The sequence below is a fragment of the Pongo abelii genome, chromosome 19, assembly GCF_028885655.2.
Source record: "Pongo abelii isolate AG06213 chromosome 19, NHGRI_mPonAbe1-v2.0_pri, whole genome shotgun sequence".
Classification (NCBI taxonomy): domain Eukaryota; kingdom Metazoa; phylum Chordata; class Mammalia; order Primates; family Hominidae; genus Pongo; species Pongo abelii.
Window position 1 is genome coordinate 54,528,402 of NC_072004.2, and position 25,710 is coordinate 54,554,111.

Sequence of the window (25,710 nt, forward strand, 5' to 3'; positions counted from 1 at the left end):
TAGTTTGGTTCCATAACTTTGCTATTATGACTAGTACTGCGATGAACATACAAGTGCCTGTCCTTTTTAAATTAATGATTTCTTTTTCTTTGGATAGATACCCAGCGGTGGGATTGCTGGGTCGAATGGTAGTTCTATTTTTAGTTCTTTGAGAAATCTCTATACTGTTTTCCATTTACATTCCCACCAACAGTGTATAAGCATCCCCTTTTCTCTATATTCATGTCAACATCTGTTGTTGTTGACTTTTTTTTTTTTTTTTTTTTGAGACGGAGTTTTGCTTTTGTTGCCCAGGCTGGAGTGCAATGGCATGATCTTGGCTCACTGCAACCTCTGCCTCCTGGATTCAAGTGATTCTCCTGTCTCAGCCTCCCAAGTAGCTGGGAGTACAGACATGCGCCACCATGCCTGGCTAATTTTGTATTTTTAGTAGAGATGGGATTTCTCCATGTTGGTCAGGCTGGTTTCGAACTCCCAATCTCAGGTCATCCGCCCGCTTCAGCCTCCCAAAGTGCTGGGATTATAGGCATGAGCCCCAGCGTCTGGCCATTTTTGACTTTTTAAGAATAGCCATTTTCGGCCCAGCATGGTGGCTTATGCCTATAATCCCAGCACTTTGGGAGGCCAAGGCGGGTGGATCACGTGAGGCCAGGAGTTTGAGACCAGCCTGGCCAACATAGTGAAACCCCGTCTCTACTAAAAATACAAAAAATTAGATGGGTGTGGTGGTGGGTGCCTGTAGTCCCAGCTACTCGGGAGGCTGAGGCAGGAGAATCACTTGAACCCAGGAGGTGGAGGTTGCGGTGAGCTGAGATCACGCCATTGCACTCTAGCCTGGCCAACAAGAATGAAACTCTGTCTCAAAAATAAAAATAAAAATAAAAAGTCGTTTTCACTGGCGTAAGATAGTATCTTGGTGTGGTTTTAAGTTGCATTTCTCTGAATATTAGTGATGTTGAGCATTTTTTTTTCCATTTGTTTGCTGGCCATTTACATTCCTTTTAAGAAATGTCTGTTTATGTCCTTTGGGGTTTTTATCGGAGTTTGTTTTTTTCTTGTTCAGTTGTTTGAGTTTCTTGTAGATTCTTAGTTGGACGCATAATTTACAAATATTTTCTCCCATTGTGTAGTTTATCTGTTTACTCTATCGATTATTTCTTTTGCTGTGCAGGAACTTTTTAGTTTAATTAAGTGTCATTTGTCTATTTTTGTTGCATTTGTTTTTGGGGTCTTTGTCATAAATTCCTTGCCTAGGACAATGTCTAGAAGAGTTTTTCCCTAGGATTTCTTCTAGGAGTTCTATAGTTTCAGGTCTTACATTTAGGTCTTTAATCCATCTGAGTTAATTTTTGTATATGGTGAGAGATAGGGGTCTGATTTCATTCTTCTGCATATAGCTAGCCAATTTTCCCAGCTCCATTTACTGAATAAGACACTAAGTATCTGATGTTATTCAGTTCTCTGTTCAGTTCTCTTGACCTATGTATCTTTTTTTTTTTTTTTTGCGCGACAGAGTCTAGCTCTGTTGCCCAGGGTGGAGTGCAGTGGCATAATCTCTGCTCATTGCAACCTCTGCCTCCTGGGTTCAAGTGATTCTTTCACCTCAGACTCCTGAGTAGCTGGGACTATAGGCACATGCTACCATACCTGGCTAATTTTTGTATTTTTAGTAGAAATGGAGTTTTATCATATTGGCCAGGCTGGTCTCGAACTCCTGACCTCAAGTGATCCATCCACCTTGGCCTCCCAAAGTGCTGGGATTGCAGGTATGAGCCACCATGCCCAGCCTATGTGTCTATTTTTGTACCAGTACCATGCTGTTTTAGTTATTGCAGCCTTGTAATATAGTTTGAAATCAGGCACTGTGATGCTCCCTGATTTGTTATTTTTGCTTAAGACCGCTTTGGCTATTTGCCCCCCTACCCCATTTTTTTTTTTTTTTTTTTTTTTTGCTTCCCTATGAACTTTAGGATGGCTTTTTCCAATTCTGTGGAAAAAACATTAATAATTTGATAAGAATTGTGCTGAATCTGTAGATTTCTCTGGCCAGCATGGTCATTTAAATCATATTGATTCTTTCAATTCATGGTTGGGATGTTTTTTCATTTGTTGGTGTTTACAATTTCTTTCATCAGTGTTTTGTAGTTTTTCTTGTAGAGATCTTTCACCTCCTTGGTTAAATTTCTTCTTATGTATATATTTTTGTAGCTATTGTAAATGTGATTGCCTCTTTGCTAGATCATTATTGGTGTACAGAAATGCTATTGAATTTTGTATGTTAATTTTATATCCTGCAACTTTACTGAATTCATTTACCAAATCTAAGATTTTTTTGTGTGTGTGAAATCATTAGGTTTTTCTAGATATAAGATCATGTCATCAGCAAAGAGGGGCAATGTGACTTCTGCTTTTCCAATTTGGACGCCTTTTCTTTCTTTCTATTGCCTGGTTGCTTTCGCTAGGACTTCAGTACTGTGTCGAATAGGAGTGGTGAAGTGGGCATCCTTGTCTTGTAGTAAATCTTAGAGGAAAGGCTTTTAACGTTTCCCCAATCAGCCTGATGTTAGCTGTGGTTTTGTCATATATGGTCTTTATTATTTTGAGGTAATTTCCTTCTATGCCTAGTTTGTTAAGAGTTTTTATCATGAAGGGATGTTGAATTTTATCAAATGCTTTTTCTTGTATCTATTGAGATGATCATATGGTTTTTGTCCTTCATTCTGTTGATGTGATTATCACTTACTGATTTACATATGTTGAACCATCCCTATGTCTCTGGAATAAATCCCCCTTGATTGTGGTCTATTATATTTTTGATGTGCTGTTGGTTTCGATTTTCTAGCATTTTCTTGAAGATTTTTGTGTCTGTGTTCATCAGGGATCTTGGCCTATAGTTTTCTTTTTTGTGGTGTCCCTGTCTGGTTTTGGTATCAGATGATGTTGGCCTCATAGAATGAGTTAGGGAGAGTTTCTTCCTCTTTTATTTTTTTGGAATAGTTTCAGGAAAATTGGTGATCTCTTTTGTACATTTGGTAGGATTCAGCCGTGAACCTGTCTAGTCCTGGGCTTGCTTTTTGGGAGACTTTATTACCTACTCACTCTCACTACTCATTATTGGTCTGCTCAGATTTCTGTTTTTTCCTGATTCAATCTTGTTACGTTAGGTTGTGTTTCCAGGAATTTATCAATTTTCTCTAGGTTTTTCAGATTTTCAGTGTATAGCTTTTTATAATAGTTTGCTGATCTATTGTATTTCTGTGGTATCAGTTGTAATGTTCTCTTTTTCATTTCTCATTTTGTTTATTGGGTCTTTCCTTTCTTGGTTAATCTAGCTAGTGTTTATCAATTTTGTTTATCTTTTTGAAGAACCAATTTTTTATTCATTGATCTTTTGTGTTGTTTCATGAGTCTATTTTGCTTAGTTCTACTCTGTTTATTATTTCATTTCTTCTGCTAATTATGGGTTTGGTTTATTCTTTTTTAGCTCCTTTGGGTGCATTGTTAGATTGTTAATTTGTAATCTTTGTACTTTTTTGATGTAGGCATTTATTGTTGTAAACTTTCATCAGCACAGCTTTTGCTATATTCCACAGTTTTGGTATGTTGTGTATCAAGATCATCATTTGTTTCAAGATTTTAAAGAATTGACTCAGTAGTGTTCAGGGGCATGTTATTTGATTTCCATGTGTAAAGTTTCCAGAGTCCCTTTTGGTATTTATTTCTAGTTTTAGTCCATTGTGGTCTGAGAAGATACTTGATATGATTCAGTCTTCAAAAGTGTATTGAGACTTGTGGCCTAACATATGGTCTGTCATGGAGAATGTTCTATGGGCTAAGAATGTGTATTCTGCAGTTGTTGGATAGAATGCTCTATAAGAGTCTGTTAGGTCCATTGGGTCTAAAGTCCAGTTTAAGGCCAGGCACGGTTGCACATGCCTGTAATCCCAGCACTTTGGGAGGCCAAGGCAGGCCAATTACTTGAGGTCAGGAGTTCAAGACCAGCCTGGCCAACATGGCAAAATGCCGTCTCTACTAAAAATACAAAAATAGCCAGGCATGGTGGCGTGTGCCTGTAATCCCAGGCACTTGGGAGGCTAAGGCAAGAGAACCATTTGAACCCAGGAGGTGGAGTTTGTGGTGAGCTGAGATCACTGCACTCCAGCCTAGGTGACAGAGCGAGACTCTGTCTCAATAAATAAATAAATAAAGTCCAGTTTAAATCCAATGTTTCTTTGTTGATTTTCTGGCTAGATAGTCTGTTTAATGCTGAGAGGAATTTTGAAGTCCCCCACTATTACTGTATTTCAGTTTATCTCTCTTTAGATATAGTATATACTAATATTTGCTTTATGAATCTGTGTGCTCCAATGTTGAGTGCATATATATTTAGAACTGTTATATCCTCTTGCTGAATTGATTGCTTTATCATTATATAATGACCTTATTTGTCTTTTTTTTTCCCAACTGTTTTTAACTTTAGAGTCTGTTTTATCTAATACAAGTATAACTACTGTTCACTTTCGGTTTCCATTTGTGTGGAATATCTCTTTTTTTTTTTTTCCCTTTACTTTTAGTCTACATATGTCTTTATGGTAAGGTGAGTTTCTTGTAAGGAGCATATAGTTGGGTCATTTAAAAAAATCCATTTAGCTATTCTGTATCTTTTAAGTGGATTATTTTATTTACATTCAAAGTCATTATTAATATGTGAGGCTTTGTTCTTATATTGTTGATTGTTTTCTGGTTATTTCATATATTTTTGGTTTCATTCTTTTTCTCTTATTGCTTGATGTTATGGTTTGGTGGATTTCTGCAGTGGTACTCTTTGAGTTCTTTCTTTCTCCTTTGTGTCTTTGCTTTACCAGTGAGTTTCATAGTTTGGTGTGTTTTTGTGATACTAAATGTTGTCCTTTCACTTCCAGGTTTAGGACTACTTTGAGCATGTCTTGTAGGGCCAATATAGTGATAATGAATTTTCTCAGAATTTGCTTGTTGGAAAAAACATTATTTCTCCTTCATTTATGAAGGGTAATTTTGCTGGATACAGTATTCTTGACTGACATACTTTTTTCTTTCAACCCTTTCAATCTATAATTCCATTGTCTTCTGGCTTGTGAGGTTTCTGCTAAGAAATCTACGGTTAATGTGGTGAGGTTTCCTTTATATGTGACTAGACACGATTTTTTCTTGCTGATTTTAGGATTCACTCTTTATCTTTGATTTTAGACAATGACTATAATGTGCCTTAGAGAAGACCTTTTTCCATTGTATCTGCCTGGGGATTGCTAAGCCTGTTGTATCTGAATGTCCAAACTTCTGTTAGACTTGGGAAGTTTTCCTCTATTATTTCATTAAATATGCTTTCAAATTTTTTCTTTCTCTCTTCAATGTCAGGAATACTTATAATTGTAATATTTTGACACTTTATGTTTCCCCAGATGTCATAATGTCTTCGCTCATTTTTAAAATTCTTTTTTCTTTATTTTTATCTGACTGGATTGTTTCAAAAGATCTGTCTTCAAGTTCTGAGATTCTCCCTTTTGCCTGATGTAGTCAGTTTTATTTTATTTATTTATTTATTTAGAGACAGGATCTCACTGATCTTACTCTGTCATCCAGGCTGAAGTTCACTGGTGCAATCACAGCTCACTGCAGCCTAGACCCCCCAGGACTCAGGTGATCCTCTTGCCTAAGCTTCCTGAGTAGCTGGGTCTACAGGTGTGTGCCACCACACCAGGCTAATTTTTTTTAATTTTAATTTTTTTTGGTAGAGATAGGGTCCGCCATGTTGCCCAAACTGGTCTTGAACTTCTGGGCTCAAGCAGTCTTCCTGCCTTGACCTCCCTAAGTGTTGGGATTACAGGCATGAACTACTGTACCTGGCCAGAATTTCTATTTGACTCTTTTAAAAATTATCTGTCTCTCTAGTAAATTTCTCATTTATATTCTGAATTGTTTTTCTGATTTTTCGGTATTGTTTTTCACAGTTCTCTTGTATCTCACAAGATTGTTTTAAATTATTATTTTGAGTCCTATAAATGGGCTCTCATAAATTTCTTTTTGATTGGAATCTGGCTGGAGAGTTATTGTGTTTCTTTGGAGGCATCATATTTTATTTTTCATGTTTCCTGTGTCTTTACATTGATATTTGCACATCTGGTGCAACAGTTACTTCTTCATATTTTTACATTTACTTTCGTAGAGGACTTTTTTTATTAATGAAGATATATCTATAGTACTGGTTGGATAGGACACTTTGGTCTTGATTCTGGGTGTGTGCAGTAATGTAGTCTGATTTTTTTTTCTGTATACATCATTAGGGGTATTTATTATTTACTTAATGAATTAGGGTGTGATTATTAGCGGTGGCTGTGGTGAAGTTTTGCTGGAGACTGGGATGCCAGGTTGGCTGTTCATCAGTATGCAGTGGTGGCAGCATTGGGCTGAGTGTGCCTATCCTTGTGCCCCAGAGTAGTGTACACTGGCACCTATATTGGTGGTTACAAGTGGGCTGATTCTTGGTCTTCCAGGTAGCTTGCTTGGATGCTGGAAGTGGCAGTGGTGAACAGTGTGGGTGGGCTGGTTCTTGGGCCCCTGGGCAGTCAGCGTAACATGGGTGATGACAGTAGCAGTGGCAAGATAATTCTTTTTGTTCCTAGTGGCATGTGTTGATGTTGGTGGTGGCTGCAGTGGTCTGGGGGTTCAGGAGGTAGTCTCCAGGCCTGTGGTTGGAGCTTGCAGGTAGGTGCCAGCTGTTGAGGCAGTGGCAGGGAGATAAGGCCCAACCTCAGACCCCCTGGAGGAGTGCTTATGTACCCAAAGAAGTGGATTGGGTTGGGCAGTCCCAAGGACCCTGGGTTATATGTTCTGTCTTTGGGAGTTGAAGGCAGAACTAGGCTGGGTGGGCTTGTTCTCAGGCTCCCCAATGATGAGAGCAGATACCAGCCATGGTGGGTGGGGACAGGGCAATCCTAGGATCAGTTTTTGGGTGAGGGGCCCTGAGGCTGCTTCTGGAGAGGGTAGGTCTGGCCTCAGTGGCCACAGCTAGGCTGGTAGGTGGGGAAAATGTGTCTCTTTCACACCCCACTCCCAGTGGGGCTCACCCCCCAATCCTGGTGGCAATGGCATATACCTGTCTCACCCCCATCCCTGGCTGCAGGAGCCTCTGCCCAGCTCACAACCAAGTCTTAGTGGCAACTCATGCCTGCTCATGTCTCAGTCTCTGGCCTGGCAGCACTTGCTTCCCTGCATTGGTAGCTGCTACCGCCAATGCTTTACTCGATTCTCAGCCCCTAGTGCAAGAATGTGCCCAGATCACACCCTAGTCCCAGCAGTGACAGCCTGAGTTTTTTTTTTTTTTCCTGAGATGGAGTCGCGCTCTGTTGCGCAGGCTGGAGTGCAGTGGCGCTATCTCGGCTCACTGAAACCTCCACTTCTTGGGTTCAAGCAGTTCTCCTGCCTCAGCCTTCTGAGTAGCTAGGATTACAGGCATGCACCACCATGCCTGGCTAATTTTTGTATTTTTCATAGAGACAGGGTTTCACCATGTTGGCCAGCCTGGTCTCTAACTCCTGACCTTGTGATCCGCCCACCTCAGCCTCCCAAAGTGCTGGGATTACAGGTGTGAGCCACCACTCCAGGCCCCTGAGTTTTTTGTTTTTTTTTTAATACCTCAGTCCCAGTGCTGCTAGGCCCCAGAGCAGCATGCCATCTGCCAAAAACCAAGTTTGAAAATGATGTCTTGCTGGGCATGGTGGCTTGTGCCTGTAGTTCCAGCTACTTGGGAGGCAGAGGTAGGAAGATTGCTTGAGTTCAGGAGCTCTGAGCTGTAGTGCACTATGCCAATCAGGTGTCTGCACTAAGTTCAGCATCAATATGGTGACCTCATAGGAGTAGGGGACCACCAGGTTGCCTAAGGAGGGGTGAACCAGCCCAGGTTGGAAATAGAGCAGGTCAAAATTCCCATGCTGATCAGTAGTGGGATTGCACCTATGAATAGCCACTGCACTCCAGCCTGTGCAACATAGTGAGACCCTGTCTCTTAAAAAAAAAAAAAAAAAAAGAAAAGAAAAGAAAAATAAAATATTGTCTTGCTATAGCCACTTAGGTATCAGAAAGTGTACAGGACCCAGTACAAGCTCCCTCCCTGGAGCAGTTCTGTTGGAGAGTCTCCCAGCAGCTCCCTATGTTAAGTTTCAGGGCTTGGGAGGGTTGAGGGTCTCTTTCCTGGCTAAGATTGCATGGTTCCATGGTGGGGGATGTGGGCCGCTGGAATTCTCTTACTTACCCTTGCCTTGTGTTGGGAAGCCACTCCCAGCTCCCAGCCTATCCTAGCCAAGCAGGCTACCTGTCTTCCTTCTCCTACCTACTTTTGGTGTTTCCTGTTAGTTCTCTGTTGAATTCCAGTGTTTTACCTTGGACAGTGTATTTGAAGTGTGATTCTCTATGCACTGTTTTGGTTCTTCTAAGTGGAGGAGGTGAGCATGAAATGGTTTTTGACCAAAGTCTGTATCCCTTTCGTTCACAAAAGATAACATAGTATATATGCTCTTTGGCAAACTGCTTTTTTTTTCTTTTGCTTAACAATATTTCCTGGAAATTAGTTCATTTGATAGAATTTTGCACTATAGAAAATTCTGACTCATCTTTAATTTTGTTGAACCAAGATACAAATGTAATTTTCTGATGATTCTAAATTTTAGACCAAAATTTCTGACTTAGTTACTTTTGTGTAGAACTGCTGACTCAGTTGTAGTTGAATTTGAAAGGTAAGAATAGGGCTGGGCGTGGTGGCTCACTCCTGTAATCCTAGCACTTTGGGAGGCTAAGACTGGTACATCACTTGAGGAGTTTGAGACCAGCCTGGCCAACATGGGGAAACCTCGTCTCTACTAAAAATAAACAAAAAAATGTCCAGGAGTGGTGGCATGTGCCTGTAATCCCAGCTACTTGGGAGGCTGAGGCAGGAGAATTACCTGAACCCAAGAGGCAGAGGTTGCAGTGAGCTGAAATCATACCACTGCACTCCAGCCTGGGTGATGGAGTGAGACTCTGTCTCTTAAAAAAAAAAAAAAAGAATAAGAGTGGTTTTTTTTGTTTTTTGTTTTTTTTTACGTATTTGTCCTTGAGTATTTTAATTACCAGAAGCAGGGAATAAGTAATAGCCGTTCTTTCCTTGCTCATGCAGCAGGAGGCAGCAAAGGAATAATTTTCATAATTATTTGAATGTGTATTTGTGGATGAATGAGCAAGAGAGAGATTCTTTTTATTTCCTAAAATGATCACTTTTCAAATTCTTTATATCTTACTCTATGTGAAAACACATTTGATGATCACCTATCATTTGGAAAATTCCTCACTTCTCTCTTTGAAATCTACTTAAGCAGTCATTCAGTGTGACATAACAGAGATAGCCTAAAAAAAAGTTGACTTTGCATATCATACTTTTAAGAGTGTTCCATTCTATTATAATATATTACTATTGCTTTCAGGGATGTTTAAAATAACAATGTCAGTAATGAAGAAAATTTTGAATTAAGAATAAAAGGATTACATATCAATCTTCATCAGAGGACCTGGTTTTAAACGATGTAAAGCATTTTTAATTTTTATGTTTTGTGAGATACAGATTCTTTGTGAATTCCAGAGGTTCTAAAAAACTCATAATGTGGTGCAGTTCTAATACTCTACCCTTGTCATTTTGTTTTTTAAAAATGTTAAACATACAAATCTGGCTAATGACATTTTTTGCTAAATATAGGAAGTAGAGGACCATTGGAGAATTTAATCCTGGTTTATTGCTTAGCATGTGAAATAATCATGCATATCAAAGTAGTGATTCACTTTGAAAATTGGCAGTTTGCTTTATTTACGTCAGTCACAAATAAGGGTATGTCTTTTTCATTCCTAATGGTAAAAGTTTAAGCTCTCTGAAGTGGACAGCTAATATAGGTGTCATAGTTGATTTATGCGTAATTTGTAACGCTTTTCCACGGACACAATTGAAAATGCAAATACGGCAAAATCTTTTGTCTACTTTTTATGTTTTCTTTTATAATCTTTGTGGAGGAATTAACAGGATAAAACATCTAATTTGTTAGCATGTCAGATATTTAAGTTAGGAAGTCATGTGTAAGTCCTTTGATTACGTTTTTAAAATTTATTTGTGGAAAGGCCACCAGACCCCAATCCTACCATTTCAGAGTTTATGGATTCTTAAAGACTATTCTTCTTGTAATGAAAACCATAGTTGAGCATGAAACTGCCTGAGTGGCACCAGTAGATTATAAAAAGGGGTAGAAGTGTCTCAGCAAAGCTTTTAGCTGTTTGTCTGAAATACACTCATGCAAACATTCCCACCCATTACCATCACTGTTCACGGTAAATAAGCTCTATCCTAATAGCCTGTAGAGTTAAACAGATTAATAGAAATGACTTTCTGCTTCTCTCTCTCTCTTTTTCTCAGTTGATTCGATGTCATCAGTCCCGTGGTGGAGCCTGTGGAGACAACATTCAGTCTTATACTGCCACAGTCATTAGTGCTGCTAAAGTGAGTACCTCCGAAATCTTGGAGAGTTGTGATTATGTGTAGTAATTGTTCAGATTTCTCTCCTGAATTATATTTTCTATTGTAATGATTGTAGTGCTTGTACTCATCCAATTTTAAATATTTTAAGTCTGTTAACTAGCTTCAAGACTGTTGTCTAATTAATACCACATTTGGAAGAAGCTTTCCATGTTTTAAACAGTGACTTCTGGATTCTCTGTGATTTGCATCATTCTGCCTACACTGACATCCCTTTGCATCTTTGAACATTTCAGAGTCTTCTCGTGAAAAGAATATTATTCCCTATGAAAACTTGAGTCAGTCCCTCGTCACATTCAAAGATTCTTTTATATCAAGGGGCTGCCCCTTCATGTTTGTCAAGTGAGCTCTTTTTTTCATGTGTGTGAGGGTTAATTTTGATGATGTCTGGTAAACTTTATGCTGATTATAAGGTATTCTTGTAACCACTATCCTTTTGAATTGTGAAGTATACAACAAAACAATTCTAATAATAGGAATGACAGAGTGAATCTAAATGACAGCATATAATAGAAAGCACAACCATTCAGAAAAGAACAACAGTTTAAAGCAAACCACAGAGTGGGAATCAAAGGTCATACTGTTTTGTGTAAAACAAATACAAAAATACTTCATATTTGATCACAGACGCTTACATGATGTGCTTCAGAATGTGTTCCTTGGTTTGATGAGACAAGCATTACGTATTTTGCACCCAAAAGAGAATTAACCATTAGGTCTTTATGCCTATAGCACTATGAGTTTTAGATTTCAGAAATCTTTTTTCTTTTCTTAAGACAGGGTCTTGCTCTGTTGCTCAGGCTGGAGTGAACACCCACCTCAGCCTTCCAAGTAGCTGGGACTACAGGCGCATGCTGCCACGCCTGGTTTGTAGAGACAGAGTTTTGCCATGTTACCCAGGCTGGTCTTGAACTTCTGAGCTCAAGCAATCCACCCACCTCAGCCTCCCAAGTGCTGGGGTTACAGGTGTGCATCACCGCACCCAGCAATTGCAGAAATCTTAATAAAGATTGCTCACTTTTCTCCATTGTGTATAGAAAAATTATGATGGTTATTTCAATGAAGAGCTGAGAGAGAGTATTTAGAAAACATCTTCAGTGTTAGTCTACTCACTTATCTACAAAATACAACAATGAGATCTTTTTCTCAAGTATTAGACTCCTTTTAGACTTGTCTGTCTCATACACATGGATCACGATAGTTCAGCTTATGATCATTTTCAGTAATTTTTAGCTATGGAATGGAGGATAACTTTTCAGCTCCTGTTTGCTATTCTTATGTGTTTATGTGCTTATATAAAAAGAAAGTGATCTTCATTCCATGTTTTGGACATGCTGGAGTGGACATGCTAGAGTGAGTGAGGCTGGACTTAAGATGTTTTAAAAATAAGTGCAGGGCTGGGCGCTGTGGCTCGTGCCTATAATCCCAGCACTTTGGGAGGCTGAGGCAGGCAGATCATGAGGTCAGGAGTTCAAGATCAGCCTGGCCGACATAGTGAAACCCTGTCTCTACTAAAAATACAAATATTAGCTGGGCATGGTGGCGGGTGCCTGTAGTCCCAGCTACTCGGGAGGCTGAGGCAGGAGAATTGCTTGAACCCAGGAGGTGGAGGTTTCAGTGAGCCGAGATCGCGCCACTGTACTCCAGCCTGGGCGACACAGCGAGACTCTGTCTCAAAAAAACACACACAAAAAAACAACAACAAAAAAAGTGCAAACTCCCCATTTTCTCATACCTCAGTATTGGGAACTGTGAGGCATATACTCATGTCTTCCACATTTAAGACTATGAAATTATGTTTAATATAACACTTTAGGGCTGGATGCTGTGCCTCATGCCTATAAGCCCAGCATTCTCGGAGGCTGAGGTGGGAGGATCACATGAGCTCAGGAATTTGAGACCAGCTGAGGCAATATAGTGAGACCCTGTCTCTACAAAAAAATTTAAAAATTATCTGAGTGTGGTGGTGCATGCCTGTTGTCCCAGCTACTCCAGAGGCTAAGGTGGGAAGATTGCTTGAGCATTGGAGGCCGAGGCTACAGTGAGCCATGATTGCGCCACTGCAATCTGTTTACTTTTCTTTTTGGGAGAATATAAGGGTTATTTTTTAAAAACTCACAAAGATGTCTCCAGACCTAGAAAACTTCTCTAGAGAATTCTTTTTAATATTTAAGAGTAAACAATGGCAATATTACAAAGATTCTTCCAGAGAATAAGCAAAGTGAGATTATGCCTAATCTGGTTTGATGAAGCCAGATCACCTTAATACTAACACTTTAGAAGAGCATTATAATACAAGAACACTACAGTCCAAATCAATGAACATAGAAGTGAAAAATCCTAAATAAAATATTTGCAGAAAAACAGCATTATGTAGGATACCATATATATTGTGTCATAGTCCATTTGGAATAAGAATATATGGACATAATTATAGTATAATATATAGGACACAATGTATGCTGTGTCACAATCCACTTGAGATAACAATATATAGGACACAATTCTTCAATATATAGGACGCTATATATTGTGTCACAATCCATTTGAGATAATCCACAATATAAGGCTGGTTTATCACTCAAGATCAATGAGCATAATTTGTACGTTTAACAGGAGAAAATTATATGCTTATCACCATAGATGAACAAAAAGTATTTGATAAAATTGAAAATATATTCATTGATAATATCTTAAATAGAGATAGTTTCTGGTTCTCTTGGTTTTTAAATTTTTCTCAAATTATCAAACTTGTTTAAACACAGTAAACCTGGTCATACTGAAGTCTGTTTCTGATAACTCTAATGTCTGGTTCCCTTTTGGGTCCGTTTCTGTTGTGTGTTGTTTCTGCTGGTTCTCATTTATTATGACTTGAGTCCTTGTGAAGCGGTGTCGTTTGTCTGGGGTAATACCCGAGTTTTGTTGTCTCATGCCAAGGAAATTGAAGATGCAGACACACAAGGAGTGGGTTTAAGAATGGAAGTTTAATAGGTGAAAGAAAGAAGAGAGCTTCCTCCTGCAGAGGGAGGGGGCCTGAGTGGGTTTCAGGATTGGGGCGAGATGTGATTGGTTTTATAGATGAGCTTGAGGAGGTGATGTTTGATTTACATAGGGTGTAGTGGGTTGGTTGGACCAGGTGTGCCATTTACATAGCACGTGTAAGAGGCTGGCTATCCCACCATAATCTTTTATTATGCAAATGGAGTCTCTGCCTGGCTGGTGCCATGTTGCCTGCACATGTGGTAAGAAAGAAAAGGTAAGAGGGAACCTCTGTGTTGAATATACCTGACTTCCAGATATCCCTTTTCTATTGGCACAGCTGCTGGCATTCACCTATGCAAGCTTCCAGCTTGCTTATCTATGCTTGTAGCTTGATCTTTCGGTCTGCTTTTTGTTAGAAAAGAAATTATTTGGGGTCTGATTTTTATTTAAAGGAAAACCTTGCTGAGGACTCCCTTACTCTCACTAACTGCCTAAATAATTTCTTTTTAACTCCTATTATCACTTGTTTGCCAGAATTTATTTCAAAACTTTTTAGAAAATAGTTTTGAGTTTGGGATGGACAGTGGAGTTCTGGGACAGTATCAGTCTTGAATAATAATCCAATTTCAGGGATTGAGATTATTTAAATGAAGTTCACCTGCAATAGCTGTGGTCACCTTATTGCTGTAGGTGGACTCTTCTGTTGTATATTTCTTTATGTTCAAACCCAAGCTTGGAGGGAATGTCACCAAGTAGACCCATTTGGCAGGCCTTTGACTCTCATAGATGATTTTCTAGTTCCATCTATCAAAAACACCACTTAGTTTCTTAGCACCCTACCTCCTGCTTCCTAGAATCACCAGATACCTCTAGGCCTAAATGCCCAGCTGAAATGTCTGGATTTCCTTATTCTTTCGGATTCTGACTTTGTAAGTCAGTACCTTCAAGTAGCATTTTACAAAAATACTCTCTTCGATTTTTCTAGTTATTCTCATTAGTGGAAATCAGATTGATCTGATTTTCCCAGCCTGTCATTATTGAAAATAGAAAATACATTTTCTTATTTCTTTTTTAACCATTTCTAGGTGATATATTTTTTGAGATGTAACATGGAGAGCATGTTAAAAAGCCATGTAGTATGTGCTCCTTAAGAAAAATACTTATCTTAAAGTAATTTTACAGTTATTTTATTAAGTCACTTTGTCTGAAAGTGTAATCATTACTCTTTTACTCTTTCTGATGACAGCTTCCCTTGTGGCTTAATAGAGGTTATTAACCACTTTGTTATATAGAAGGATTAATTATTAATTTTTTTGTCTTAAATTTTTTGTCTCACTGCAATTGTGAGGATAAATATATTCATTGCATATGCACTTGGAGCTCCTTAGAGGAAATAATCTTTTTTACATTTTCTGCATTTCCAAATACAACTTGCATAATATTTATGCTATTAATGTTTTTTCCTTTGATTTTCCAAGTAATTTGACTTTTCTCATAAAGAATATGAGAGTCATGAATTTTTTATGGTAGCGATGAAGAAAAAAAAAATATTGAAATTGTTCAAATGAGATTATTTGACACATTTATAAAATCTTGGTCCATATTTTCTAGTTCCCTCATTACCGTCTTATTTTCATGTGTGTTAACCCCAGTGTGGTCAATTGATTTCATAAAAATGCCCCTGTTTTCTCTTGTTATCTGATAACTTCTTAATGACAACTAACAGCTTTTGTGAGAGCAGCACCATTAGCACTAATGGATAGGGGGGCCAACTGATATGGCATGGGAAAGGTTAAAGATGACTAGTGACCCTTCGGCAAATCTGCTTGCAGCAGAACAGAATAAGTACCGTGCTCATTTGAATTATAGGTCATAACGAATTTTCTCACACTTTCATTCTAGTCTTTCATGTTCAGCTGTCTTACAGCTACAGTTTAGTTCTGTGAGTATTCGTGTGAAGATTCATCAGCGATTTAATGAACATTTTTATGTAGATACCTCAGATTGTGAGGACACTCAGTCTAATTTTTCATCTCCTTTTGGCCAGGTTATACTTCTCTATTCCTAATTTTTGCTGAGGCTTTATAATTTTTCATATATATTTGAGAAAATAGTCAGGTATATACGTACTCTGTCTACTAAAATTAATTGGAGAGACAAATCACTGTGAGGTGATTTAGATTTCCGTTAAATAACATTATCAGTTAACTTCTGGACACTAGTGCTCATAGATGTGCTTGGTGCTAACATGGAAACAAATTTACCCTAAAAGCAAGGGTCTTTACAAATGCAGAAAACTTCCAGCACTTTTCTCTAACACCCCTGACTCCCTGCATAGTTAATGGGTTATGATAAATAGTAGTATCTTGTAACTTGCTATACAAATTGCAGATTTGATGACTTAAATTTTGAGTTTAGATTTTTGTCCACTACTAAGACAACTCCATCAATAGTCATGTTTTTTTTTTTTTTTTTTCCCTAGGAAATATCAAACACTCTTCACGTAATATGAGCTGTTGACTATGAAATATACTGCTGTCTTCTCTCTCTCTGTGGATCTTTTTCCTGGTTCTCTTATGCTAACTTTTACTGTTGTGGTTTGCTTTGGTACACGTTACTTTCCACTTTTTATGTGCTCCAGTTCTTTTAGTTTTATTCCTTTTCATTGGTATAAGAGCATGAAGTAATAGGCTCGGGGCAAATGGGGAGGATATACAACCAAAGACTTTAAAACTAAAAGGCATTCCTTTGATAAAGGGATAGCCGCGTTTAAGTGGGAGCATCTCCATTAGCATTAATGGAGTGAGTACATCAGCTGAGGCATCTCAGAGGTTAATCAGGCTTCCTGGCCTGCTCTTGACATCAATACACTGTGGCGCCTGATTCTGTTGGTTCTTCAGAGGCTTACTTGACAACACTCTAACAGACTTTGTGTAAGTCATTTCTTGTGAATTATTGAAAGAAATGTTTGGCTGCTAATTGAGGAACGCTAATGTGTTTTATAATCACTGGAGTTTGAGTTTTTAGCACTAAACAAAACAGTTACAATTGATTTGTGGCTTTCTCTTGGTTTTAGTCTGCCATTAAATTATATCTTTTTGTTTGAATTCAGCATATGGCTTTGCTGGTCATTTTTATTTAAGTATTTATTAGTATATTATTATGGATTTTAATTTTTCCTGTTTTCCACCCGTCAGACATCTGTGTTTTGTATTCATTAATTGTGAGATCACAAGTAGTAACAGAAATAGATTACAAGGCAGTACAGGATAGTGTAAAAATCAGGCCCTGGAGACAGATGATCCCAGTTTTGAATTCTGACTTTGTCGTTGGGCTGTTTGAGCTTCCATTTTACTTAACTTCCCTAGCCTCGATTTTCTCTTTCATAAAATTGAAGTATCTGAGGAAATCTGTCAACATACTTTATGTTAAGTGCCTTTCCCAGTCCCTAGTCCATAGAAAAGCCACCGTGGAAGCATAGCTACCATAAAATAATGCATCTATTATTAGTGCTAGTTTTATGGTATTTTAATACAACATTTCTTTGGAAAATACTTCTCCCATTTTCAATTTTAATCTAATTATTGCTTATATCACATTTAGACCTCTATACACAACTGTCTTTGTGTACTATTTATGAATTAAAATTTGAAGTACCACGTATATAATAGTTTATATTTTCAAATTTAGCCATAGCATGTGCCAGAATTAGGTGAGGATTTTTTTTTCATAATTGTTTTAGAAAAGATAGTCACCTCATTGAAGATTAATCTGAAATATTTTAATGAAACTTTTTTTCCTACAACATGAGAATTGGAAAAATGTACCTATATTATTTAAAATGTAATTTTTGATATATCTAAGTATTCTAGGGTGCCTGTTTTGGTTCTAATGATGATACCCTTCTTCAGCAATGTGTGACTCACATATATTTGTCTTTATTTTAGCTTTCTTCCTTTCATTTTTTTTTCTGTAGACTCAGAAACTTGAAGCTTTCTTCCTTTCAGATGAAAAAACTTGCTATTTAGAAAAATGTTTCTATTAATCCATATGAGGATAATCAGAGGATATTTACATGGAAGAAAAAATATTTCATGAGTTAGTTTTACTTATATGTTTTGAATGAAATGGAGCTAAAATGTAATTATAAACATCTTAAGTTATCTTTAATTGAAATAATATAGTAGAAGCACCACATTTAATTGTTTTCTGTTACCAGATAGAAAATAACTCTCTTAACTAATTTAGTGTAATACTTCATTCATCCAGTAATTAATATCTTGGACAGAGACTGTGTTTTCCATATGCCAAATCTTGGTATACAGTATTATATAACAGCATATTCATAGATTTGCTTTGGAAGCACATTCTTTTCCACATAGGTATTCTACCAATGTCTCAGTCTTTTTCATACTAGAAGATAGATATACAATTAGAGTTATAATATTTCAAATAATTGACCATTTCATAGTTTCTATTTCTTCCTATGTCATTGATTTTAAGATGTATACATTAAGAGAAGGGAATGAAAGAAATATCTTTTATAAAAATATAATTGCACCCTTATGTAAAACAGAGCTCTTTAATTTTTTTAACTATGGCTTTATCCCTGCCATGGTGACTTTAGAGACTTTACTGATGCCATTCCCTCAAACTAATACTGATATTCTAATTAAAATTCAAGATCATTAGAAGTCAGACTAAATGTCTGTGACAGTTTACTGCTATATAAAAGATTGTAAGAGAATAAATAATTTAACATAATGATTAGGAAAATTAATAAAATGCATATTTCTATGTAGAATCCAAATACTGATGTGAAGTCATACATTTTACCTTTCATTGTACAGACGTTGAAAAGTGGCCTGACAATGGTAGGGAAAGTGGTGACTCAGCTGACAGGCACACTGCCTTCAGGTGTGACAGAAGATGACGTTGCCATCCACAGTAATTCACGGCGGAGCCCTTTGGTCCCAGGCATCATCACAGTTATTGACACAGAAACTGTCGGAGAGGGCCAGGTAAGAAGAACTTTTGGTGCATACAATGTGTGTTACTTGCAAAGATGGGGCTAAGATCAAGATTAGTCAAAATGTATTTGGCCTAGGAGATTATCAATTTGGAATTTTAGGAATTCAGATTATTTCAAATGAGGTTTTTCTTTAAAAATGATTAGTAACATGTTAGAACCTGCTGTTTTGAACATTATTAATGCATCAAACCTGAAGGTAAAGTCGAGGTTCTGAGAGATTCTCTTATCTGTGAGGACATTTGTTTAATAAATAAATATATAACGTTTAATACTGTTCTGTTCATAATATTCTTTTTTTCTTAACTTGCCACCCTAGAGACTCAATTATTGTTCCTTTTTTGTGTGTAATGACATTTGTCATAACCTAAATTATAAGATTAATAAATTACTTTTTCTTTTTCTTTTTCTTTCTTTCTTTCTTTTTTTTTTTTTTTTTTTTTTTTTGAGATGGAGCATCACTCTGTTGCCCAGGCTGGAGTGCAGTGGAGTGATCTCGGCTCACTGCAACCTCTGCCTCCTGGATTCAACGGATTCTCCTGCCTCAGCCTCCCAAGTAGCTGAGATTATAGGCACGTGCCACCACCATGCCCAGCTAATTTTTGTATTTTTATTATTTATTCATTGAGGCAGAGTCTTGCTCTGTCGCCCAAGCTAGAGTGCAGTGGCACGATCTTGGCTCACTGCAACCTCCACCTCCTGGGTTCAAGCAATTCTCCTGCCTCAGCCTTCCAGGTAGCTGGGATATAGGTGCATGCCTCCATGCCCAGCTGATTTTTGTATTTTTTTGTAGAGTTGGGTTTCTCCATGTTGGCCAGGCTGGTCTCGAACTCCTGACCGCAAGTGATCTGCCCGCCTTGGCCTCCCAAAGTGCTGGGATTACAGGCATGAGCCACCGCGCCCAGCCTTAATTTTTGTATTTTTGGTAGAGATGCGGTTTTGCCGTGTTGGCCTGGCTGGTCTTGAACTCCTGGCCTCAGGTGATATGCCCGCCTCGGCCTCCCAAAGTGCTAGGATTACAGGCATGAGCCACTGCTCCCAGCCATATAAATTTTGTTTTAAAGGCAGGACCATACCTATTTGGAGGAATTTATAAACAAATTAATTAATAGTTGCAACTTACACAATTTACTGAGTAGTATCAAAATTTATAACAGATGTTTTCTTATCAATATAAAAATATGTGAAATCTTAAAGTAGCATATAAGAATACATACATGGCAGTAGCTTATTATAAAATCTTGTATCTTCAGATACAGCGTTCTGTAATTTTAAAAATCTAGCTTCAGAAACATTTACAATGAGTGATCATAAGCACGGAAATACATGTTATATTTGCATATAAATCTTGCTGGTAAGGTATCATTTGCACTCATTTTCCCCCATGCACTCATAAACTCTATTTTCGTTTGTGTCATAGTTTTCATTTTAAATATACTTTTCTTAAAGGAAGGTAATTTTTTTATTCTGTTAGTGTGTGATCGTTGATATAAAAATACAATCTAGAATCAATTCCTAGAATGAGATAGGAGTAGGGCAGTTTTGGTGAAATAAAATTCCTTTTAGTTTTTATATAGAATATATATTTAATTCCGTATTCAGAGCACTATGCTTAGAAACTATGTGAGCTGTTAAGGTATTAGCCTTAAATATTGCATATGTTTTGAGAAAATCTGTTTCCAGTATATATGGGTTGGCGTCATGATGAAAAATTACATTTGGCAGCTACTTATGTGCTAGTTCCTATAGTAAGATTAACAGCATTTCAAGAAAGTTTTTCTGCAATTAAAACAAAAAAACTTTGAAATTCTGGGTTATTAAATTTGGCTCTTGTATTTTACTTGAAATCTGAATAATTCTCTGCCTCTCCTGTCTTAACTTTGTCGTTAGCCAAATATGTTACAGATTCGTATTTTTTTAATGAAGTGCTAGAAAACTTTTCAGTTGACTCTAATGACCTTGTGTTTATTAGTTGATGTGGATACACACAAATGTTCTCTTTTTTAATTGAAATGAAATGTATAAACCTTTAGTGTTGTGAGTGTTAGAGTAAAAAAATTCCTTTTGTTCTTTGATTTTTTGATTTTTAATTAATTCACCTACAAGGCCACCCACATTTATTGGGTAGTAACAACTCTCCTCAACATTGTCTAGGACCATACATCTGTTAAAGATCTAGCATTTGTTGATGGAGAGATTTGGGATTATTTCAAAATAGAAAATGTTGTCTCAGTATTTTTGATGAAATAGAAGTGTAATTCATGTATTTATTTTGTTAAATAGAAGTATGGGGACATAGAATTATATTAAAATATAACATTTAGGCCTTATGTTTAAAAATGTGGTTTAATTTTTTTCTTCAAGTTCATTAACTTTTTATGACCCTGAAAAAGGAAGTCGTAATTTTGGAGTATGGAAATGGACTATAGATTGGAGAGTTGCAAAAGTTCATTTGTCTGTGATAAATGCATTGATAACACTTGAAACAAATATGTTTATTAAGAAGAATCATAGAAATGTTAACTTTGAAAAGTTAAGAAACTTAAATGTTGTTCAACATGGAACATTCTACCTTTTCTGTTACTGGTTGGTAGCTCCAATCTTCCACTTATGACATATTCTGAAATTTTAACTTGATTACAAAATTCTGTTAGAGGACAGGAAAGAAATTGATTTTCAATAAAAGGTAAATTAGTATGTACATTTTTTAAAAAATTATAATTTTTAAAGCAACAAGATCTGTGCAGTATAATTCTGTCTTTCTTTTAATTAACATGAATCTGTTTTTTGTCAATAAAATGTTTTTGTCTCTGATAAGTAGTTCAGTTGGAGTACAGGCTGTTTTTAGATTATGCTGGATTGTATTAAAACTACAGTGGTTAATGTCTTAGATTTATCGCTTTTAGCCCCTTCCGCTGATGTTTAGCCTAAACTGTAATGTTTTTCCTTTTCCAAATACAACTCAGATTGTATATGAAAAGCTGATAATACATTGACTTTTGCTGTTTAAATCCCTTGAGCCTTTAATAATGATTTTTTGTGTGTTTACAATGGTAGTGTATAAAATCGGATTCACCATCCTTCTGATGCCGTATTGATTAGTTTGATTTTATGGTGATGGGATCATTGTGTGTTAACTGCATTAAGGAGGAATGGATTTGATTGACTTTGCATCCATTTTTATCTGTGTTACTTTCATGTTTTATTTAAAAGCATTTCTTGACCAGAATAAGTTAAGTGGTATAATTTGCTTTTTACATGTTTATATGATTGAAGTTAGCAATGTGGCAAAATCTCTAATGGAAATAAAATGCTTCAGAATGATGACAGAAATCTGAGCTATTTCTTGCCTGGAGAACAAGTGTTATTCATAATAATTTAATAGCTTCTGAGGTGTTTTGTTCATGTGATGAAGGCTTATCCACCTTGTATCAATTCATGGGCTCTGCTTTGTTTAACGTAGTCAAGTTGTTAATACAGACTTAAGAGTTCATCCTACTATGATAAGTGGTGAGTGAAGATTACATGTCTTAGGAAAATTATACTGGAATATCTCTGACATTAATGGTTTAATGTTTTAGGCTAGGTGATGATGCAATGGAGAAGATTCTTCCAAAAGTATCTGGTTGTTTATATTTGTGAAGTCCATAAAGAGAACATTCAAAGAATCTTATGTAGTGGTAAGATTAATGTGCCTTTTTGCTGGATGGCTTTCTGTCTTTATTATTGCCATCAAATTGAATACTCAATGCCAATTGTATTGGAAGGAGACATACAGGGTGTAGGGTTATAATATACGAAAGGAAAGGGAATCTTGTAGATAAAGTTTAAAGTAGAAAAATGGGCAAAAGATAGAAATAGATGTTTCACAGAAAAAATAAAATACGGTTGACCATTGAACAACATGGGTTTGAACTGCACAGGTCTACTTATATGTGGATTTTCTCTGTCACCACCAGCCCTTAGACAGCAAGACCAACCCCTTCTCTTCCTCCCTTTCCTCCTCCTCCTCAGCCTACTCATAGTGAAGACAATGAAAATGAAGACCTTTATAACTGATTCACTTCCACTTAATGAACAGTAAATATATTTTCTCTTACTTTATTATAAGAATATAATCTATAATACATATAACATATGAAATATGTGTTAATTGACAATTTTTCTCATCAGTTAGGCTTCCAGTCAATAGTAGGCTATTAGTAGTTAAGTATTGGAGGAGCGAAAGTCATATGCAGATTTTCAGCTGTGCAGGGGGTCAGCACTTGTAAACATGAGTTGTTCAGAGGTCAACTATACATGTAAATGATATAAAATATACCCATAACTTCACTTGTTATTAATGAGAAAGCTGCAAATTAAAACTGAGATACCATTTTTTACTTATCAGAAACTGAGCCGCTCAAAAGCTTGCAATATATTGTGTATGTTTATTAGTTTTGAAGTAATTATAGACTCACAGTGAGTTGCACATGCCTTTCATCTTACTTCCTCCAGCTTAACCTGAATGATGATATATTTTGTAGCCATAGTATAGTACCAAAACAAGAAAATTTTCTGAGTGATGTGGGTTAAAAAAAAAAAACAACTCAGAAAATGGACAATGATACACTCTGTTAACTAGGCTACAGGTCTTAATCAGTTTTCTCTATTTGTTTAACCTGCATTCATTGGTGTGTTTATGTGGGCATGTGTAGGGCTGTGAAATTTTATCCCATGCGTACATTCATGTAACCCCCACCACAGTTAAGATACGGGACTGTTCTAAACTGTTTCATCAACATATACTTCTTTGTATTTCATGGCCATCCCTCATCCCACCCCATCCCTTTTTCCTGATAAACACTAATCTGTTTTCCACCTCTATAGTTTTATGACTCTGACAATGTTATGCAAATTGAATAATATATTATGTAATATTTTAAGATGGGCGTTTTACACTAAATATATTGTCTTTGAAGTCCATTCAGGTTGCAACATGTAGTTCGTACTTTTTTTCTTTTCTTTTCTTTTTTGAGACAGTGTCTCTCTCTGTCGCCCAGGCTGGAGTGCAGTGGCGCAATCTTGGCTCACTGCAAGCTCTGCCTCCTGGGTTCACGCCATTCTCCTGCCTCAGCCTCCTGAGTAGCTGGGACTACAGGTGCCCGCCACCACACCTGGCTAATTTTATGTATTTTTTAGTAGAGACGGGGTTTCACCATGTTAGCCAGGATGGTCTCAATCTCCTGACCTCGTGATCTGCCCACCTTGGCCTCCCAAAGTGCTGGGATTACAGGTGTAAGCCACCACGCCCAGCTGTAGTTTGTACTTTTCAATCACTCTGCTGTATTCCATTGTATGAATGTGTCAGTTTGTTCAATTATTCACCTCTTGAAGGACATTTGCATTGTTTCTAGCATTTTTCTATTATGAATAAAGCTGTCGTGATTATTTGTGTAAAGGTTTTTAATGTGGATATGTTTTCATTTCTCTGTAAATGCCCGAGAGTATTGCTGAGTTGTATAAGTGCACTTTTAGAAAGGAAATGTGCAACTGTTTTTCAAAGTGCCTGTGCTGGTTTATATTCCCACCAGCACTGTCTGATAGACAGCAGATTCCCCAGCTGAATCCATGGAAGCTGAAGGAAGTGGTACAATATCTTTAAAGTACTGAAATAAATGAACTGGTAGCCCCAAATTCCATTTGTAGTGAAAATATACTTCAGAAATGAAAGGGAAATAAAGGCATTCTTAGAAAAAGGAAAACTAAGAGAAGCTATCACTCACAGATCAACTCTTAAAAATGGCAAAAAGAAGTTTTCCAAGGAAATGACAATAAAAGAAGGCTTAGAACTTCAGAAATGAAAGAACAACAATGGGGTGGGTAAAAATAAAGGTATATGTAAGATATCCTTCTTAATGAATTTATAAGATTATATTTGATGATTGCGTTAGAAATTGTAACATCATCTGATGTGTGTTGATTGATGTATGTGTAAGAAATACTTAATATTTTTATATTTTAAAAAATGGGGACATAAATTGAACCTTATAAAAATCAAAATTTATGCTACAGTGGACACAATCAAGAAAATGAAAAGACAACTCACAGAAGGGGAGAAAATATTTGTAAATCATATTTTTGATAAGGTACCAGTATTCACAATATATAAAGAACTCTTGTAACTCAAAAATAAAAAGACTACCTAATTTTCAATGAGCAATGGATTTGAATAAATATTTCTTTGAAAAAGATATACCTGTGGCTGATAAGCAGAAATTGGGACCCTTCTAAGCTGCTAGTCAGAACTGTGCATTCACTTTGTAAAAGGGTTTCAAAGTTCTTCCCAAAATGTTAAACAGTTATATGACTAATATATATCCACAATAAAACTCTGAATATTTGCAGCATTGTTTGCAATAGCCAAAAAGTAGAAAAAATCTAAATATTCATCAACTGATGAATGGGTGGATAAATAAAATGTGGTATATGCAAACAATATAATATTATTTAACAATATAAAATGTACATTTTAGTGGCATTAAGTACATTTGTAATGTTATATAATTATCAGTACAGGTACTATCCCTTTCCAAAACTTTTTCACCATCTGAAACTGAAAGTCTCTGCCCATTAAACAATAACTTCCCAGTACTCTGTTTCCCAGGCCCTGGTAACCAGCATTCTACTTTCTGTGTTTGAATTTGCCTGTTTCTAGGTACATCACATAGTGCAATCCCACAATATTCGTCCTTTTGTGTCTGGTTTATTTCACTTAGCGTAATATTTTCAAGGTTCATACCTGTCGTAACATATATCAGAATTTCATACTTTTTAAAGGCTCCATAATATTCCATTGAATGTGTATACTACATTTTGTTTATCCATTTATTAATTGATGGACATTTGGCTTACTTCTACCTTTTGCCATTTTTTTTTTTCTTTTTTTTGAGATAGAGTCTTGCTCTGTTACCAAGGCTGGAGTGCAGTGGCACAATGTTGGCTCACTGCAACTGCTGCCTCCTGGGTTCAAGCGATTCTCTTGCCTCAGCCTCCCAAGTAGCTGGATTACAGGCATCTGCCACCATGTCTGGCTAATTCTTGTATTTTTTGTAGAGACAAGGTTTCGCTATAT

General features: G+C 36.8%; 1 protein-coding gene across 12 annotated transcripts in view; it reads left to right on the plus strand.

The window, feature by feature from the left end:
• Positions 1 to 25,710, plus strand: part of BCAS3 (BCAS3 microtubule associated cell migration factor) — a 703,083-nt gene that overhangs the window by 207,429 nt on the left and 469,944 nt on the right. For all 12 annotated transcript variants that reach the window (XM_024234727.3, XM_024234725.3, XM_024234724.3 and 9 more), the window contains 2 exons: positions 10,466 to 10,549; positions 18,418 to 18,588. In XM_024234727.3, coding sequence (XP_024090495.1) covers positions 10,466 to 10,549; positions 18,418 to 18,588 — 255 coding nt within the window. The remainder of the gene's footprint in view (positions 1 to 10,465; positions 10,550 to 18,417; positions 18,589 to 25,710) is intronic.